The sequence below is a fragment of the Vitis riparia genome, chromosome 5 (assembly GCF_004353265.1).
Source record: "Vitis riparia cultivar Riparia Gloire de Montpellier isolate 1030 chromosome 5, EGFV_Vit.rip_1.0, whole genome shotgun sequence".
In the NCBI taxonomy this organism is placed as follows: Eukaryota; Viridiplantae; Streptophyta; class Magnoliopsida; order Vitales; family Vitaceae; genus Vitis; species Vitis riparia.
This window is the reverse complement of record NC_048435.1, coordinates 1,837,588-1,855,904: the sequence shown is the minus strand read 5'-3', so window position 1 is coordinate 1,855,904 and position 18,317 is coordinate 1,837,588. Positions and strand designations below refer to the sequence as shown.

General features: G+C 36.1%; 2 protein-coding genes across 4 annotated transcripts; one reads left to right on the top strand and one right to left on the bottom strand.

Moving 5' to 3' along the window:
• Positions 1-4,956: 4,956 nt before the first annotated feature.
• On the top strand, positions 4,957-10,991 carry LOC117914676 (probable boron transporter 2). Of its 3 annotated transcripts, XM_034830109.1 has the most exons (13): positions 4,957-5,127; positions 6,084-6,227; positions 6,397-6,479; positions 6,580-6,772; positions 6,889-7,027; positions 7,257-7,422; positions 8,319-8,485; positions 8,591-8,764; positions 8,910-9,005; positions 9,168-9,305; positions 9,599-9,930; positions 10,054-10,321; positions 10,484-10,991. In XM_034830109.1, the coding sequence occupies exons 2-13, from the start codon at positions 6,124-6,126 to the stop codon at positions 10,787-10,789; spliced, it is 2,166 nt and encodes a 721-aa protein (XP_034686000.1). In that variant the 5' UTR covers positions 4,957-5,127; positions 6,084-6,123; the 3' UTR covers positions 10,790-10,991. The 3 variants fall into 3 exon arrangements, with proteins under 3 accessions (XP_034686000.1, XP_034686001.1, XP_034685999.1); XM_034830110.1 differs by lacking the exon at positions 4,957-5,127 and having other exon boundaries at positions 5,190-6,227; positions 9,611-9,930; XM_034830108.1 differs by lacking the exon at positions 4,957-5,127 and having other exon boundaries at positions 5,191-6,227.
• A 2,092-nt stretch (positions 10,992-13,083) lies between these two features.
• Positions 13,084-17,249, bottom strand: LOC117914110. The gene is made up of 5 exons (XM_034829305.1): positions 17,101-17,249; positions 16,424-16,493; positions 16,241-16,285; positions 13,928-14,025; positions 13,084-13,530 (listed from the first exon to the last, which is right to left on the bottom strand). The coding sequence occupies exons 2-5, from the start codon at positions 16,475-16,477 to the stop codon at positions 13,452-13,454; spliced, it is 276 nt and encodes a 91-aa protein (XP_034685196.1). The 5' UTR covers positions 16,478-16,493; positions 17,101-17,249; the 3' UTR covers positions 13,084-13,451.
• Positions 17,250-18,317: the final 1,068 nt, after the last annotated feature.

Here is an 18,317-nt window from a genome sequence, read left to right as displayed (position 1 = left end):
TCTAGAGAACCTCACCCTCTTACCCTCCTTTGCATTCACAAAATTATGGATCTGATGCAATTCTGTATAGTGATTGCACCCAATCACCAAATTATTGAGTCCTTGATCTCCACAGAGAGGATTAAACAGGAATTAGTCCTAAATCATTTATCATTTAAATGTTAAAAGGGGTGGAGACAAAACTGAACCATAAAAGGACTACAATTGTGGATTAGTTTGTTTTTTTGTTGCCTCGGTCCTAAGTCATTGCTCGTTCAAATGTTAAAAATGGTGAAGACAGAGCATCCCTTCTGTCACCACAAATTATCACTTGGCAATGATCATCAGTTATGGTGACCCAGAAGGTTTGGTAATTTGAAGCTGTCTCCATTCACTTCAATCATTAAGGTCTTGTGGCCTTTATACTTATATGCTCATTGATGCTCTGATACTTCAAAACCCGTTTTGTTATTAAAAATTTCACCTACTCAGTCCAACCTAGGGTTTGTTTAAGAGCATTTGGTTGTCCCCATTGACAAGTCATGAAAATGCTTGCTTGCTTCCCTAGTGTTTTGCAGGTGAAATTTACAGTGAGCTGAATGGTTTAGATGTTGAAGTCACTGAAATAAGAAATTGTTGTATCATTATAGATATCATATGCTTCATCAAATTATGTTCCTGAAAAATCTACAGACCAAAATTAGTAGTGGCATTTTAATTTGCCCCTTTTCTTCGGTGTAGCAGAAAACTAACTTGCCCGGATGACTTACAGCCCTTATGTCTCCACCAACAACTACTCTGCTTGCTTCCCTAAATACATGGTTATGATTAATGAAGAATCTCCTCCAAAAGGTTACAGATCTATTGGAGTACTCCCTAAAATGGCCCAATTTCTACATGTAATGGCATCAATGACTAAACTCAAATTCTCCCTATATCTCTAGTTGTGCTAGATGTTTCTCTTCTCTTAATTGCTGCCTGTTTGTTACCTTAATTTGACCACCGCTGTTCCTGAAAGCATGTGCTGCAGTTGCTGATTCTGCTTGAATGATCTTTGCCCCATAAATATTTGGCTTCCAGATCAAATGCCCTGGGGAACTTGATCCACTGGTGAGGTCTCCAACCAACATTGGAAGAATTGAACAACTAGGATCCTAATTATTTTAGACTCAGAGCAACTTAATAGGGATTTGAGATTCCATTTGAACAGAATTGAAGGGGTGGTACTTGCGACTTACTACTTGCTATTGTTGTCATTTATGAACCTTAGTAATTTAGGTTTCAACAAATTTAGGTTTCTGTACTTAACTCTGAGGGATAACTCAGTTGGTTCGGCCTTGGGTTTGCTCTCCAATAGTTATCAGTTCGAGTCCCCTCAAGGCTATTGGAGGTTTACGCGGTCATTAACTTATAAAAAAAAAAAAAACAAATTTAGGTTTCTGTACTTAGATTGCTCTACTGAACCATAGTAATTTTTGTTTTGACAAATTTATATATTTTTCTAGAACTTGGCTGCATTGGACACCGTCGCTAGGAATAAACTCCCAAAACTACAAAAAAATGTGAGACAAGCGCATTTTCTGAATTAGGATTGGGTGGCAACCAAATGAATCTAGACATCTAAATTTTATCAGGCCCCATAGAAAACCTAACATACTGTCTTGTTGCTAAGTGTGGTAGTTGTAGTCCAGAGGACAGGTTGGACAAGCATGGGAAGGGAAAACATGTTATGCTTCTTAGTGTTGTGGGCCACCTCCATCAAAGGCTAGAATTGTAGAACCGCCAACACAGGGCCTACCCACTTGAGTCAAGCGCCTTCATCTTTTTCCTTTGAGTCTCGTAATCATTCATGAGTATGAATGAAACTTTGTGCTGGACAAAATCATTAGGACCCATCTCTCTAAAGAGATCTTTACAATTGCTAAGGCCTCTCACTATCCACCAAAGTGAAACAGATATGGGTTTTCGTACTGTTGGTGATCCTCTCTTTGCTTCGCTCCCTTTTTCCCTATCATTGTCTTTTAATTTTATTGGTCGTACTAATATTCGGCAATCATGCTTGGACGAATATTAGAAAATTTAGACTCTAAAGCTTACATAAAATACATTGTAAAGGTGTCTATTTTGATTGCTATTTAACTTGTGCATATGTGGACACTAGGATTGCCTTAAAGTAATGTTAAGCTATCTGTGAATCAATTGGCCTAAAATTAGATAATGATGAGTCAATAATGTATATCGAGCTGATTTAGGTAGGGGTCATTCTATGGTATTGAAAAAGGTGATAGCAAATCACAAATTGCCATATGAAAAAATGGTCTCATTTAGTTAACTTGCACCTTCGTCTAGGTCCCATTTATTTGTATCCGAGTCATGGTGGTTTTTTTTTTTTTCCTTTTTGTTTTTGGGAATTTTGATCCCCCTTTTTTTTGTATTAAATTCCATCTCTTTATACCATTATTCAATAATTTAGATCTCACTATACACATCAAATACTTGAAAAGTTAGGTATGGTATTGGTGTTATAGCATTTTGTTGGACTATAGCTCTAACACGGTAATACTAACACCTCACCTCTTGTATGTGTACTTTATAAACAAGGGGTTATAGCAGCAAAAGTTCGAATCCATGACCTACCTAAAATCGAGGCTTTTATACCATACTAAGTTACTAGTTACATGATAAAAGCTTAAACCATTACATATGTTGGGTCAGTAATATATATCAAACTGATTTATACTACAACATTAATAAGTAGAAATGTGAAATGTCGGTTGAAAGTCAATTAAAAGGGAGTTTGTCTAGTATGATATTATAATGATTTGCACTCAACTATGTAGATATTGTCTCATTTTGGTTAAAAATAATCTTCACGGTTTTAAAACGTATTTACATTATTAAGAGGAGTTCGTATTTATATAATATTAAAAACTTTTTATCCTATCTGATATGGAATATCACAGTTATGGTGTGGGGATTACGACTTATGAATCCTTAATTGATTTTGATTGAAGATATTGAACTAATGTTAATTAACATGAGTGGAAAACACAATCGTGATGATCATTAGATGCTTTGCATTATGAAATTTCCTTGTCCTCATGGATTATTATAGCTTTTGTTTGGACTCATTGCCAGCAAATTAGGGGTTGCTTTGTCTTTTAGCAGGTTTTTTAAGGTTCTAATCTTCTTGGTTGTAATGATAGGCCATGATGGCAGTGACGGTGGATAAAGAAATTCAAGACTGATTCTGAATTAGCTTATAAATTACACAATTCACATGGCCGTTTCCAATGGCAGAATTTGTAGTCTTGTTTCAATTAATGCTCTTTAAGTGAATTAGGTCTTCTACTGCTTTAGCTTTACATGGTCTTATTTACTTGATCTCTCAGCTTCTGCATTCACTGCAACCTTTGTTTTAAACCATACGGAGAAAGCTACCATATTTTCTTCTTCTTCTTTTAAAAAAAAATTCCCCTTTGAATCAAAGGTTGGTATAGGATAAAATATTCTTTTTTTCAAATATTATTCTTTCTTTTTTATTCTTCTGGAATAAGGATATATATATTTTTTTATAACCATATCACAAGTAAAATAAGATGAATTGAGATAATATTTTGTAGGTTCATAATTATTCTAAATATAATAACCATTGTTAAAATAAAAATTCCCATTTTTTGAAATAAGGAACAAAATAAATATTAAGACTATTTTTCATTTTGTTAAAATTAATAAATTATTATTTTATGTTTGATTTTTTATCATTATATAAAAATTAAATAATTTTAAAATATGTAAAATTTTATCTAATTTTAACAATATTTTATTTTCTTTTATATTTTTTACCATCCGCACTCATTAGTATTCTAAATATAATACAAAGATAATAGTGTGAAATGCAAAATCTTCCTTCACTAAATTCCCTATTTTCCCATTGGTAAATAGCCTCAAACATAGGCTCAAGATTTTGTACGAGGATTTTGTTACTCTTTGTGACATATCACATTGGATAAAGGAAAAAGTTTTTGGCGTTATATAAATATGAACTTCTCTTAATCTTGTAAATGCGTTTTAAAATCATGAGAACTCTTTTGGATCCAAAGTTGACAATATATACACGGTTGAGAGCGAATCATTACAAATAGGTATCAGATCCAATCCCCGACCATTTATTTAGACGGTTGGAAAAATGCACTCTTCTTCTATGGTAACCACACCATTTATTTAGGATGTGGAATTGAATTTGGGGAATGCCAATATTCTTTCTAATGAGACTAAAAAATCCGTTGCATTTGATTCCAATTTATTAGAATTTTGTTCCATTTTGATGATATGTAACATTTTTATTAATAAAAATCCCAAAGATGGGTTATTCTGTCTAATGAAAAATCTGCCAATCATAAAAATGGCATGATTTGTTGTACATAATTTCCATCAACCGCTGGTAATTGGAGTTGGTTAGATGTCATACTCCAACAAGTTTTTGGAATGATGAAGTGGCGTTAATCTATTGGTCCGTCACAGCATGCGAGTGCCGTATAACATGTGTCACAGACGCGTCTCTCACATTGACCCTCTGTTTGACTCAAGACCCTCAACGGTCAAGTGAATAGTGACGACAACGGTCACAGTGTCCTCCTGTGACTGTAGCTTTGTTTACTCTCTGCAGATCGGACACACGGTTCCGCCGCTGCCTACCTGTACACGCTTCAAAAGAGAATAAATCCGGTGCTCCTGCGCCACACCTATTGACACCACTGATGTCAAGACACGTGGAAAAGAAGACGGAAGTTTTTGGCCTTTTTGACACTTGGCTCTTTCATGAAGAGCAGGACTACAGCAGGAAGGTACTTCAGTGGTACCTGATTACTTCTCATCAATACAAAAACTATTTCTTTTTATACAACTAAAAATGTTTTCTAATTAAAAAAAAAGGAAAAAAGAAAAAAACAGATTTTTTTTTTTGAGAAGATGGAGATGATGCGGAGCCGTTCCCTTTCCAGGCCAGCTTGTGATGGACTGGCACACCGTCTTTCTCTTTCTCTGTCTCATGCATTGAGAAAAAAAGGCTTTTTTTAGTCTCCACTTTCTATCCTTTTCTTTCATGACCAGAAAAAAGAGCTGTTTATTTCTCAACTGATTGGGCTTGTGAGTATTATACATTGCCTCTACTTTGTATCTTCTGTTTTTGCTTTACATTATATTGTTTATTGGTAGTTTCCTCTTTTGGGGTCCTTTTTTTTATATAAGCTTATCTCTGTTTTCTTTTGCTGTTGAGCACTGACTGAAGTTCTTTTCGGCCCCTTTTTTCACCCGCATTTCACTCCCAATTAAGTTTTGAAAGGAGATCTAATTAGAAAAAGGAGAGAATGTGTAGCTTATAGTTGTATTCTAAGTGGGTTGTAAAGATAATAATGTTGGGACCTCTGGCCTCTCTTCTTCACTAGCTCAAAACCCAGGTGGTGTATAATGTATTTATATATACATGAGATGATAAATTTGTAACCTTGAAGTGAGAAACACATGTGAAGAGGTGCCAAAATAAGGTCCTTTCAAACAAATTTCAAAGGTATTTTAATGTGGAAAAAACCCCCCTTCTTTTAAATCAAAGTATCCCAGCACATCAAGCCTACTGTCCTTTCATATCCCCTTTTCAAGCCTATATATTTGTAATCTTTCTTACAGCCGTGCTCTGTGCTTTCGTGTATTTGTGTGAAGGCAAAAATTTCAGCCCAAGCAAAAATGTTGACTAGTTTGCACATCATTCATCCAATACCTCTGTCATTTTGAATTTTCTTGGCAGTTTCCTTTTGGGTTTTGAAGCTTGGTTTGCATATTCAAAGCCTACAACCTTTTTTTCTTCTTTCTTTGATGTGGTGCAGTTGTGTTCGATTCTGGGTTGTGCTTTTCTCCCTTTCCTCGGAAAAATTCTTTCGCCATATGGGATATACGGGGTTATCATGCATTCTGTCCTATTAAAATGACATTTGAGTCTCTTTCTAGATCTGAGAAGAGTGTACTTTGCCACATTTATACCATGTCTACTTACTCACTTTAAGGGTGCTTCGTTGTTGACATATTTGTGTCTCACTTCCCTTTTAAAGTATCGAAGAAAGTTCTCAGTTAAGTTAAATATAAGAAGCCATGGAAGAGACCTTTGTACCATTTCGCGGAATCAAGAATGATCTTCAAGGGAGGCTATTGTGTTACAAGCAAGACTGGACTAGTGGTCTCAGGGCAGGCTTCAGGTATGCCTTTCTCCTCCCATCCCATATATGTATGTATCTTATGACTATAGGAATGGGGAATTTCTCTTATACATATTGTTCTTTCAGATCTCTCTATTGCTCAGCTTTGTCAATAGTTTGATGATGATGATGATGATGTTAGGCTGGTAACAAATTTAATTGTTTGTAGGATTTTGGCCCCCACCACATACATATTTTTTGCTTCAGCAATTCCAGTTATTTCCTTTGGAGAGCAGTTGGAGAAGAATACTGGTAACAATATGAACAATTAAAGTATATTTGAAATTTGTTAGTTGGATTCCATCAAATAATTTCATGATTTTGTTCTTACGCCTATGTCTGGTGTTAACAGATGGGGTTCTCACGGCAGTTCAAACCTTAGCTTCTACTGCCTTGTGTGGAATTATCCACTCCATCATAGGAGGCCAGCCTTTGCTGATTCTTGGAGTGGCGGAGCCAACTGTACTAATGTATACATTCATGTTCAACTTCGCTAAAGATAGACCAGATTTGGGACCAAAGCTCTTTCTAGCATGGACTGGATGGTATTGTATTTCTTATCACCAGCAAATGGAAGTGATATTGTTATTCCACTACTGATATTTTATCTATAAGAAATCTAATTAGTTATCTGGAATGGCATGACAATTTGGATGGGCAGGGTATGTGTGTGGACTTCAGGCTTACTTTTCCTTCTGGCCATCTTAGGAGCTTCCTCCATTATCAATAGGTTCACTCGTATCGCAGGGGAACTGTTTGGCCTGCTTATCGCAATGCTGTTCATGCAGGAAGCTATCAAAGTAAGAGATACTATTTATTGACTTACAATGAAACATGGGACAATTTCTTAATAGTTAATACTTGTCAGATTAAAATTGCTAAGTGTATATTTTAGGATGAATACTCAAATCATAAAGTGTTGATGTTCAATACGGTTGTTTATAGTGTTCATAGAATGCTCTGATGGAAAAGTTCTATTTGATTCAATACATTCATTTCAAATTTTAATTTTTGAATTGGATTTTCTAGGGACTCATAGATGAGTTTCGCATACCAGGAAGAGAAAGTCCGACATTAACAGAATTTCAACCTTCGTGGAGGTTTGCTAATGGGATGTTTGCCCTGGTTCTGTCATTTGGCCTCTTTCTTACTGCGTTAAGAAGCCGAAAAGCGAGGTCTTGGCGTTATGGGTCTGGTAAGTTTATTGGCTATTATATAATCTTCAAACTGAATAGAGCTTTTTTGACTCAAATAGAAGCTTTCTTATCCAACAGAGAAAGAAAAAATCTTATTTTCATTAACGCCTGCCATTACTTATCAGAAGTGTCATGGAAATTGGCAATATTTTCCACTTCTCACAGGAATCTTCATCTTCCTGTCAATGCTGTTCTCCCTCTATCCTCCTTTTTCTTACAGCAGTTGAATTTTTTTGGTAAGGAACAAAAGCCATCCTCGAAGAGACAAAACCTCTAATTACAGAGACTAGAATCACAAGGTACATGAAGCCATCCAGGCGACTAAAAATCCTTAAATACTGTAAAGTCAAAGATCCTCTTTTGCATGAGAATAGCTTCTCAATTGGCACCAACCTAAAAGTGCTTAAGAAAGGGCTTTTTGTCTGATCAACTGCTTCTTTAGAAAAAATTTATAATTTTGGTTGCACCTCCCAACCCCTCCTCAGTTCATGTGATAAAGTTTCTGTTTCATCTCAACACCATATTTGAAAATTTTCTCTTTTTCCATTCCTCTCCTTACACCCAAAAATAGAGACTGTAATTGTGAATTTCTAAAATCAAGCACCTTCACCAACTGCAGAACCTGGAAAGGAAGATATATTTCATAGAGTGATCCCATACTTAAGAGTGCTTGCAAATGCAAGACATGAACATGCAGCAGATCATCTCCATTCTTCAGAAATGAACAAATAGTCTTACCGTGCCCCTCTTTACTGGGTATTGTCATGATGAACTCTGCTTAAGAAAAGATAGTTCTATATGTTTGGAACTGGCCACACAAATTACATCTCACCATTCAGGTTTATCTAGGACCATCATTTCTGTTAAATAATAGATGATATTACTCTCTGTGCAGGTTGGCTTCGAGGTTTCATAGCAGATTATGGTGTGCCATTAATGGTTCTGGTGTGGACAGCTGTTTCCTATATACCAGCTGGAAGTATTCCAAAAGGGATCCCACGGCGTCTCTTCAGCCCAAATCCATGGTCACCAGGCTCATATGAGAATTGGACCATCATAAAGGCATGCCTAACTCAACACTGTGTGTCTGCATATTTTTTATCTTGATAAAAGAGATCAGTCTCTTAAGATGAAAGTATATTAATAGCCTGCACTTGAAACTCGCAGGACATGCTGAATGTGCCAGTCCTATATATAATTGGAGCTTTTATTCCAGCAACTATGATTGCTGTACTTTACTATTTTGACCACAGTGTAGCATCTCAACTTGCTCAACAAAAAGAATTCAATCTGAGAAAGCCGCCTTCTTTCCATTATGACTTACTTCTTTTGGGTTTCATGGTATGAAAAATCTCCTTTTCCTACATCTTTGCCTTTTCAAATGCCTCACTTCTTTTTTTTTTTTTTTTTCTGTAATTGAAATATATGGCACATGATCTCCAGTTGCATCGAACTTGATATTCAGTTATTTGTCACTTTGTGACAGGTCATATTGTGTGGTCTCATTGGAATCCCTCCAGCAAATGGTGTCATTCCACAATCTCCAATGCATACCAAAAGTTTGGCTACACTTAAGCATCAGGTAGGACTAAATTCAACAACTGATATTTTTGGTTAATTGACATTTCAGACTGATTTTTTTCTATGTTGTACCATGGGGTTGCTATCCTTCTACCAATTCAATTACTCCTAATTGGCAGACACTGAAGAGAATGTATTTACAAAACTTGTGCTTTTTATGTAGTTGCTTCGCAACCGACTTGTGGAAACAGCACGTAAATGCATCAGGGAGAATTCAAGCTTGGGACAAATGTATGAAAGCATGCAAGAAGCTTATCAACATATGCAGACTCCATTGGTTTACCAGGAACCCTCAGCTCTGGTACAACCGCGCATTCCTTTGGCTGTTGTTGATTTCATTTTGTCTTTGAAATGATAAAATTGTGGTTCAGAAACTTGATGAGCCAAAGACCCATCTGTACAATTCAGGATTATCGATCAAACTTCTGGCCCATCTTGATCTGAACCTTGCACTGATGTGACCAGATTAGATGGAGCTATTTCTGTAAAGCATACAGGAATATAGAGTCTATCACTGCTTCATTCATAGTTTCAAAACTTTTTCTTTTTATTTTTATATAATGGCAATAATTATTCAACCTTGTTTAAACTTAGTGTGATGGGCAGGGACTAAAAGAATTGAAAGACTCAACTATTCAATTGGCTTCAAGCATGGGGAATATGGAAGCCCCAATTGATGAGACTGTGTTTGATATTGAGAACGAGATTGATGACCTATTACCTGTTGAGGTGAAAGAACAGCGGCTCAGCAACTTGCTTCAGGCCATAATGGTTGGAGGATGTGTTGCAGCCATGCCTTTCCTCAAGAAGATCCCAACATCAGTACTCTGGGGATACTTTGCCTTCATGGCTGTTGAAAGCTTACCTGGTAACCAGTTCTGGGAGCGGATTTTATTACTCTTTACGGCACCAAGTAGAAGATACAAGTACACTCTTAAACCCTTTTCCTTATCTTTTCCCATGCTCTTTGTATCTTTCTCCTTTAACTTGTAAGAAAACTAACTGAATTGCATTTGTTCATCTGCTTTTATTATTATTTCCTTTTTCAGAGTTTTGGAGGACTACCATGCAACTTTTGTGGAAACCGTTCCTTTCAAGACAATTGCAATGTTTACAATTTTCCAGACTGCCTACTTGCTTGTTTGTTTTGGGATTACTTGGGTTCCTATTGCTGGAGTTCTGTTCCCTCTAATGATCATGCTTTTGGTTCCTGTGAGACAATACATTTTGCCCAAGTTTTTCAAAGGGGCACATCTTCAAGATTTAGATGCCGCAGAATATGAAGAGGTTCCTGCTTTATCATTCAACCTCACGAGTGTAAGTTTTCAATTCTTTCGCTCTGAATTAGAGTCCTTATGCACTTTTGGTTTCTCTTCCTTTTATCATATTTTCACATTAAAATCTGGGAAAAGAAAAGAACTTACACCCAGTGGCTTATTTCAGTTAATAAATTTTCTGTACTTGCTGTGTTCTTAGCAGGAGAGGGAGCTGAGTAGGAGAAGTTCATTTGTAGACCATGGAGAGGTTTTAGATGGGATCATTACTAGAGGCAGGGGAGAGATTAGACGTACATGTAGTTTGAAAATGACAAGCTCCACTGCAACGCCATCCAAAGATTTCAAAAGTACAAAGAGTTTCTCAGACAGGGTATGCAGCCCTCGGATAACTGAACTGAGAGGGATTCAAAGTCCACGATTTGGTGGAAGAGGACCATTCAGTCCAAGAACGGGAGAAGCAAGACAATCCAATTTAGGAAAAAGTGGTCAGAATTCAGATATAAACTAGCTAGTATTTGGCTTGAATATAATGTCAAGTTGCCAAAAGAGAAGTGTTGGCAGGGATAGTGTAATATGAATGTATAGGGAGCCTGCAAGGGGTTATTCCTTGCTCTTTCCTCTTCCTTGATGTGGGTTTTATTGTAACATGCTTTGCCATCATACAGTTAATTACCAGGAACAATATTTATGAATTCTTTTATTTTATTTTCTGGAGTTTGGCATTATCAGACCAGAAATAACGAATATGCACTGAGAAAAATCAGAAGGGACTACAAAAGGCAGCAGCAGAAGCACCTAGTCCCTTAATGTTTAGAGCCTTATCAACAGAAATGGAACAAAGGCCAGTTCAGGAAAAAATTGCAATTGTCCATTAGTTTTTTTTGGTTTGATCCAGTTTGTCCTCTTTACTATGCATTCTGCTCAAAACACATGCACCCACTAGCTTCCTTGGAAAAAAAAAAGGAAAAAAGCACTGCCTTTGTTTAGTTCCGATTATACAATACAAAACATTTTGTAACAAAAGAAACAAAAGTATGGTCAAACACTACAGAACAAATTTTGAGTGTGAAGATGGGCAAAGTCGCAGGACACGGAATGAAAGGATTAAGAAAAGTTTGGCCATGTGCAGCAGAAGATTAGTGGCCCCAGATAAGAGTAAAAGAAAGAACACTTCCTCTTTGTACTCTCCTAAATATTTGGTGTTGGGTTGGGTTTTTAACATCTCATTTGAAAGCCAAGTTGGTGTTGAACTCACTACTCTTGAATTTGATATCATTTGTTCGATTTAGCTTTGAACATCTCATCTGAAAGCTGATTAATGTATGATGAAAGAGACTAAATCTTTTATGACATTCAACATCACTCCCATCTTTGAGGCTTGTTATCAAATACAACGGTATTATTGCAAACCTAACATTTACATTAGACTGATGATGGCAAAAGATTCAAATAAGATCTCCCCAGGTATGAAAGCAGCTTGATACCAGTAGGCCACAAGTTGGTGGTGGCCATGTTGTGTTGGACATGTTACAAAAACTGCAAAAGGAGCGCACTAAAACAAGGTGATAGTTCACTTTTCCGATGATTTATTTGAAGGTTAATTATTTGGAAACTTCATGTCCTTATCATCTGTTGGTTTGCTAATACACTTCTGCATTTATGTGGCAAAATCCGCTCATCAGAAACAAAGAAAAGGGTCATCATCACTGAAAAGGTTAAATGGCATGACCAACAGAAAAAGAGGAAAATCATGCATTGGAGAAACTAAGTGTGATGTTAAACATTGGCTAGAAGTCTCTCACATTACCCCTGAAAAGATGCTGGGTCATGAGTCCTCAATTGCAGAAATAATTTGGGTTGTTGAAGAATTGTAGTTTACACGGTATTTTGCTTGGGATCTTGGTGGAAATATTCTTCACACCACTTTCATGCATGTCCCTGTACTAAAGATATTTCAGAATCCTTGTCTTCGAGCTTGGAAAGACCTGAATGTATGGTTCAATGTGGCTCAAACCAATCAATGTTCAAAGACCAACTATAATTTGCATAATTGAAAAGAGGGGTGAATGGCCCATAAAAACGTTCCTGTTCAAGTACTGTTTGCCAGCCTTGTCAGCTGGGGTGCTCCATTCTCCATACGATTTGAGGATGCTGACAAAGCAAACCGGGGTGATATGAACCCGGCTCTCAATCCTACACCATTTAAATACCAGGAAGCTTGAACTGGTACTTCTGATTCGTTACCAGATGGCACTGCTGCTAAGCTACTCCTTTGGGGCTCAACTTATATGGCCTGAAGCTTGTAGGTTTTAGGAATATAAAGGGAAATAGAGAAATAAATGAAGCAAGCATTACAGACACCTCAAGTCTTAAAAGTTTGCTTCCTCTTTGCGGCAAATTTAACATGACATCAACTACTAAGATTACCAAGTTCTTGCCATCTTCCCGATGAACCACAGTTCATCATACAAAAGCAAAACATATAGCTATAAACATCTCGGCCCTGAGGGGTAGCCTGAGGCTGGGCAGCATGATTTAGGGCAGAGGGCTATGGTGGCATACGAAGAGCCTCATTTTAACTTTAGAAGAATAGAAGGTTGGGGGCTAGGGAGTATGTCCAGGCCTGAGTTTTTAATGCTTGGGCTGGCCCTACGATGACTGGGGCATGGCCTGAAACATTGGGCCTGACCCAGCCCTGGTTTTGGGCTCCAGGCCCAGATACATCCTACACAGCCACCATCTCCTGCCTCAGAACGTCACAACACCCATAAAAATTAAAAAAACAAACAAACACACAAGAAGAATCGAAAAATTCTGCCTCAGCTCTCCAGACCTTGATACTAGAACCATACTAATGAAAGTAATAGGATACAAAGTTATTATATCACAGCTGTTAATAATTGCAGGTCATTTTGCAAGCTAATGCCATCTTCTTGCCCAAGTCCTGTTTCTGCAATCAGGACCGGTTAATTTCTTTCAGTGTAAATTGAACAACCATAAAAAAAAAAGCCACCATGCCAATTTCATGTTGCATGATAGTGCAAGAAGATGTAAGGAGAGAACAGAAACCTCTGTGAGCATTCAAGTCACTATAATTATTACTTTGTTCACAACCAAAAATTCAGCTGATACACTACTTAAAATCTTAGAAAAGAATCAGCCTGGAATTATCAAGACTTTTTGCTGAATTTGCGGCCAGACATCTTCTCAGACTCATACAGTATGTGATTTATAAGTCCTCTTGCCGCGCTACAAACCCAGAAAACACAAGGATTAAAACTAAGGAATACTGCTAGCTCAGAATAATATTGTAATCATGCACACACCACTAATATGTTCAACCAACAGTCCTCCAATCCTACTTGCTAATTTGATCAAATAAATGGAATAAGAAACTTTATGACTGTTTCCAATAGTTGTTCCTACTTTCTCTGATCAAGGTTGCCTATTTTGATCCAGAAAAAGAGAAATAAGAAAAAAGAAACAATATCAAGGTATAGAATATATTACATGACCCCCCAATGCAAACAGGAAGAGCCAGTTAGTGAAAGGCATTCTTGACTACAGGACACAAAGGCCACTTTGTTTACCCCACCCTCATTCCCATCCACACTCATGCAAGAAAACTAGGCAAAGAGAAACTTACTCATCCTTCAACTTTTGAATCTTTTCTGGATCTGTCTCATGCATGTGTTTTTTGAACTGCTGCCTCACCATATCAACAACAAGCTCTGTATTATGTTGCTACATTTTGACATATAACACTAAGTTAATTTTCAATTCCATTTCAATATAATTAGAGCGAAATATTAAAAAATAAAAATAAAAACCATGAACTAAGGTTCTTCAAGGTGAAGCAGGTAAAATGCAGCCCTGCAAGTTCCACCTGTAAGAACTCTTGCACTTAAAGAAATTAAGTTCCAGACCAGAGAAGCAATATGATCAGAGGTGGAAGAACCCTTGGATTAAATAAATTACCTCCCAAACAAGATAAACTATATGATTAGATGAGGAAGAAATGTCAAATAGTATATGGGCTGAACTCCTACTGAAATGATATCTGGATATATTATAGGACTTTATTGCCAGAATGTAAAATCCGAGGAATTCTGTTAAATTATCATATTTGATCCAAATTTCAGTATTTCCATATCCAGTATCAGTTGAGGTTAACATAGACCATAAGCCTTAAAAAATCCAACCATTAACCCTGGGACTTGAATAATGTGATATATAATTCACAAATTTATAATATGCCAGAAACTTCCTTCTCCTATCATATTCTTCCACTCAACTAACCATCAAGTGGACAACATGTGAAGCTGTAAACTATTGCATCTCACTTTTTAATATTTATCTTATCAGGAATAGTTTCACCAGAGTAAACAGGTAATCCTCATTTACATGCTGAAATTAAAGAATAGTGATCTGCATATAGGATGGAGAGAAGCACTTCATTAGTCCACACAAAAAGATGCTTTTAGTCTTTTTCTGAAGCAACCAAGAGGACAAAAAGTTCTGAGCCAAGTTTGCCATTTCTGCCTTACAGTTTTTTCTTTCCTTCTTTCCAGTATTTGGTGAATGGATGAAAAGAAGCCAGAAAGGCACCAGGACAAGCAAGAAATAGAACGGAATAAATCAACCTTTTTATAGGGAATCGTACACCGTCCATGTTGCCTAACCCAAAAAACAGGTTAGACAGTAAGCATTGGCATGAAGCACTTGCAAAATTGCTCAATTCTGATTTCAAAACTAGGAAGGTATGCAACAAACCGATAGCTCTGTTAGGGATCAAGGTGACCCTCTGTGTCATATTCACATAAAACCATCCAATATAAGCCTTCATCCAGAACCAGGATCAAGCCCTGGTGAGTGGCTTTTAAGTCCAGATATAGTGCTTGTGCAGTGAACTCTCAAACCCAAAGAGTCCAGCTTCAGTTCTTGCACAATAAGTGAAGTGTCAGCTCCTGAACAATCTGCATTGGTGGCTACTGTAATTGCTATAAGTTTCTGTTGTTAGTGATGCTGTCACCAGATGATCAATACATCTGATGGGTGCATCTGCTCTTGCAACTATAGATAATTGGTATAGGCAGGGGCTCTACACTGGTTATATCTGTTAAGTATACAACAATGCCGCTACTTAGGAAAATGATGGTTGAAGAAATGGCCTTGGGAAGGGTGTGTAAAGCCAGAGATGGTTATGCCCATTATAAGCCTCAGGATGGGTAAAGGCCTTGGGATGGGTATGTCATGGGATGGTCAAGCCCCACTGTGATAGTTAAGCCCAGCTGTAAGGCTCAGGATGAGTAAAAGACCTTGAGATGGGTGTGTTGTGGGATGGTCAAGCCCCATTGTGAGTCTTCAAATTGCTAAGCCTCAAGATGAGTATGAATGAATGTGATATTAAACTACATAAAGTGGATTAGATTGACTTCATTGGCAACCAATTAGTTTTAACATGAGATGACTAGTGCTTGATCCTAACAATATCTAATCCATTACTAGGTTTATCTTTGAATCCCCTATCACCTCTCCTGTTTTTAGCTAAGAACAGTGAGGATTTACTTAGTGGTCCTCTCCCGATCAAGAAGACATTGAGACAAAATCCTACTTGTTCTTTCCCAGGTTATTTTCATAAGCAAGTCCAACTTCATAACAGAGTGTCTTAGCTTGAGAATTCAAAAGGCCTCATGATAGGCTCTTCAAATGAATATTACCCATTAGGTTTGGAGAAGAGCCTCAAGTGGTTGTTAACCGTGTCTATCTCACAATTAAATTCATATACAAAAGAAAAAAATAAATAAAGTGTGATGAAAGTTACAACAGAACTGTCAATCATTTTATGTAACATAAGAGCCCAATATTAATTCTCATATCCAGCAAGAGTCAAAATCAGATAAGAAAATCATGCTAAATTCAGAACTTCAGGAAACTCCGAGAGAGAGATTATGCATACCTGATGACCAATATATCTAGCTCTTCGGAGACACTCACGGTAAAGCTAGAAACAACAAAGGCACACATCAGGAAACGGACAACAAAATTATAAATTAACTACAACTAACTGATGAAGTTGTAAGTGAAAAAACACCCAAAAAAAAAAAAAAAATTGTACATGAGGAAAAGGAGAAGTACTAACTCTAATCACATTGTTGGCGAGTTCAGGAGGCAAAGCAGTTTGAAGAGATGGCATGTTCTCCCAAATTTAGCTGAGAAAGACAACCATAATTATCCCATATCACATTATTTTCAGAATATTAAACCTTTGAAACACATGAAAAACAAATAAATATTAATAATAACAACACAGATACACTACACCCCAATTGATTTCAATTTTTTGTCCAAATCAATCCCTTTTATTTTTTCTGCAGCCCATTCTTGGGGACCAAAAAATAATTCAAATACGGTGGCTTTCTGAATTATTCAGGAACTTCGAATCTTCATTCTGAGTCTTCATTTTCCGAAAAAAAAAAAACGAAGTATGCTGTATCCAAGAAATGCAAGAACGAGAAGGGACTTTCGGTTTTCCATTTTCAAAATCCTACCAAACGGAGCAACAGGGGTTTTCCTGCGGATCTTAAACTAGGGTTACATTATAATCCAGCAAAGCGCCAAAATAATATTTCGTCGAACACCATGGAGGCAAACCCTGACTCTAAATTACACTTGGTTTCATACAAAATCACAGAGATTTTTTAATTCAATGCAGAGAAATCGAATCAACATGAGATTAGCGAATGATCAAAATCAATGCCACAATCGACTAAATCATAAAATAAATTAAATTAAATTTTTTCAGGCTTCGCAACAGACCTGAACGCAGCCTCACTGCGGTGCAATGTTGGAAGGCTTGCAGCTTCGTTTCGGTAATGTTAGGAGCCTAGGAGGGAAAACGAGATCGTATTGCTAATTCAAGAAGTATTTTGATTTGTGTTAATTACAAGAGCCACCCCTGATTTTTGTCAAATTGCAGGAACTCTCAGAGAAAAATACGAAATTTTGAAACGGAGAAAGCCGTGGAGGCTGAACCAAATCATTTCGTTTTGACAATCAAGTTAAAAAAACGGAGAAACATCCTCTAACAAGGATAAAAACATCGATATATATTATCGGAAATTCCATTTCATGGATATATGGGTAGATATTTTCATACAAAATATCGATTGGTTTAAAATTGATCAAAATTTTTGAAAATGTAAAATAAAACTCTTAAAAATGAAATTAAAAGTATAATAGAAATTTTAAAGTTGTTTTGTTGAAGAAATTAATATATATATATATATATAAGGGTACATTGATTATTAAATTATATCAAATATTATTCGATAATAATATTGTGATATTTGATTATATTATGTTTAATTTTAATATATATTTAATATTAAAATTATGGTATATTTAATTTAATTATATTAAATGATATAAAAAATGATGATAAATTTTTTTAATATTTAATTAATATATTAATGATATTAAAAACTTTTTTTTCCTCAATGAAATTTTTTTATTTAATTATAAAATAATTATAATTAATTTGATGTTTAAAGTATTGTTTTAAAATTATATATATATACACACACGTGTGTGTGGTGCAAAATAATTAACAAGGGGCAAACTTAACCCAATGGTAAGGTGGGTGCTCAAAAAAGGTTTGAGGTTCAACTCCTCCAAGCCCACCTGGATATTTCTGTGGGAAATATCCTGATATTTTAATCAATGTCAAACTCGATATACTCGTAAATGAGTTAAAAAAAAGTCAAAAATAAGAAAACCCATCTAAAAGAATAATGAAAATTGCAATAAATTAATGAAAAAACATTCATCACATTTAACAATATTTAATTATTGATAAAATTTTATTTTCTCAATCAAACTGTTGTATCCTATTAGAATGTGACTGTTCTTGTTTTAAAACATGTGCGGATATGTATGATACAATGGATGTGGGACGTGGTTTGTTTATGCATTTATGTCAAATTTGGCCATATTTTAAGGCTGGTATTAAACATACATATAAAGCATGGTAGGAA

What these genes read in the sequence shown, in the direction of transcription:
- LOC117914676 (XM_034830109.1), top strand. Translation starts at nt 6,124, where the DNA reads ATGGAAGAGACCTTTGTACCATTTCGCGGAATCAAGAATGATCTTCAA. An exon ending in GGTCTCAGGGCAGGCTTCAG is followed by an intron (nt 6,228 to 6,396) that starts GTATGCCTTTCT and finishes AATTGTTTGTAG; the next exon opens with GATTTTGGCCCCCACCACAT. An exon ending in GCACCAAGTAGAAGATACAA is followed by an intron (nt 9,931 to 10,053) that starts GTACACTCTTAA and finishes TTCCTTTTTCAG; the next exon opens with AGTTTTGGAGGACTACCATG.
- LOC117914110 (XM_034829305.1), bottom strand. Translation starts at nt 16,477, where the DNA reads ATGCCATCTCTTCAAACTGCTTTGCCTCCTGAACTCGCCAACAATGTG. An exon ending in CTAGATATATTGGTCATCAG is followed by an intron (nt 14,026 to 16,240) that starts GTATGCATAATC and finishes GTCAAAATGTAG; the next exon opens with CAACATAATACAGAGCTTGT. An exon ending in ATTCAAAAGTTGAAGGATGA is followed by an intron (nt 13,531 to 13,927) that starts GTAAGTTTCTCT and finishes CTGGGTTTGTAG; the next exon opens with CGCGGCAAGAGGACTTATAA.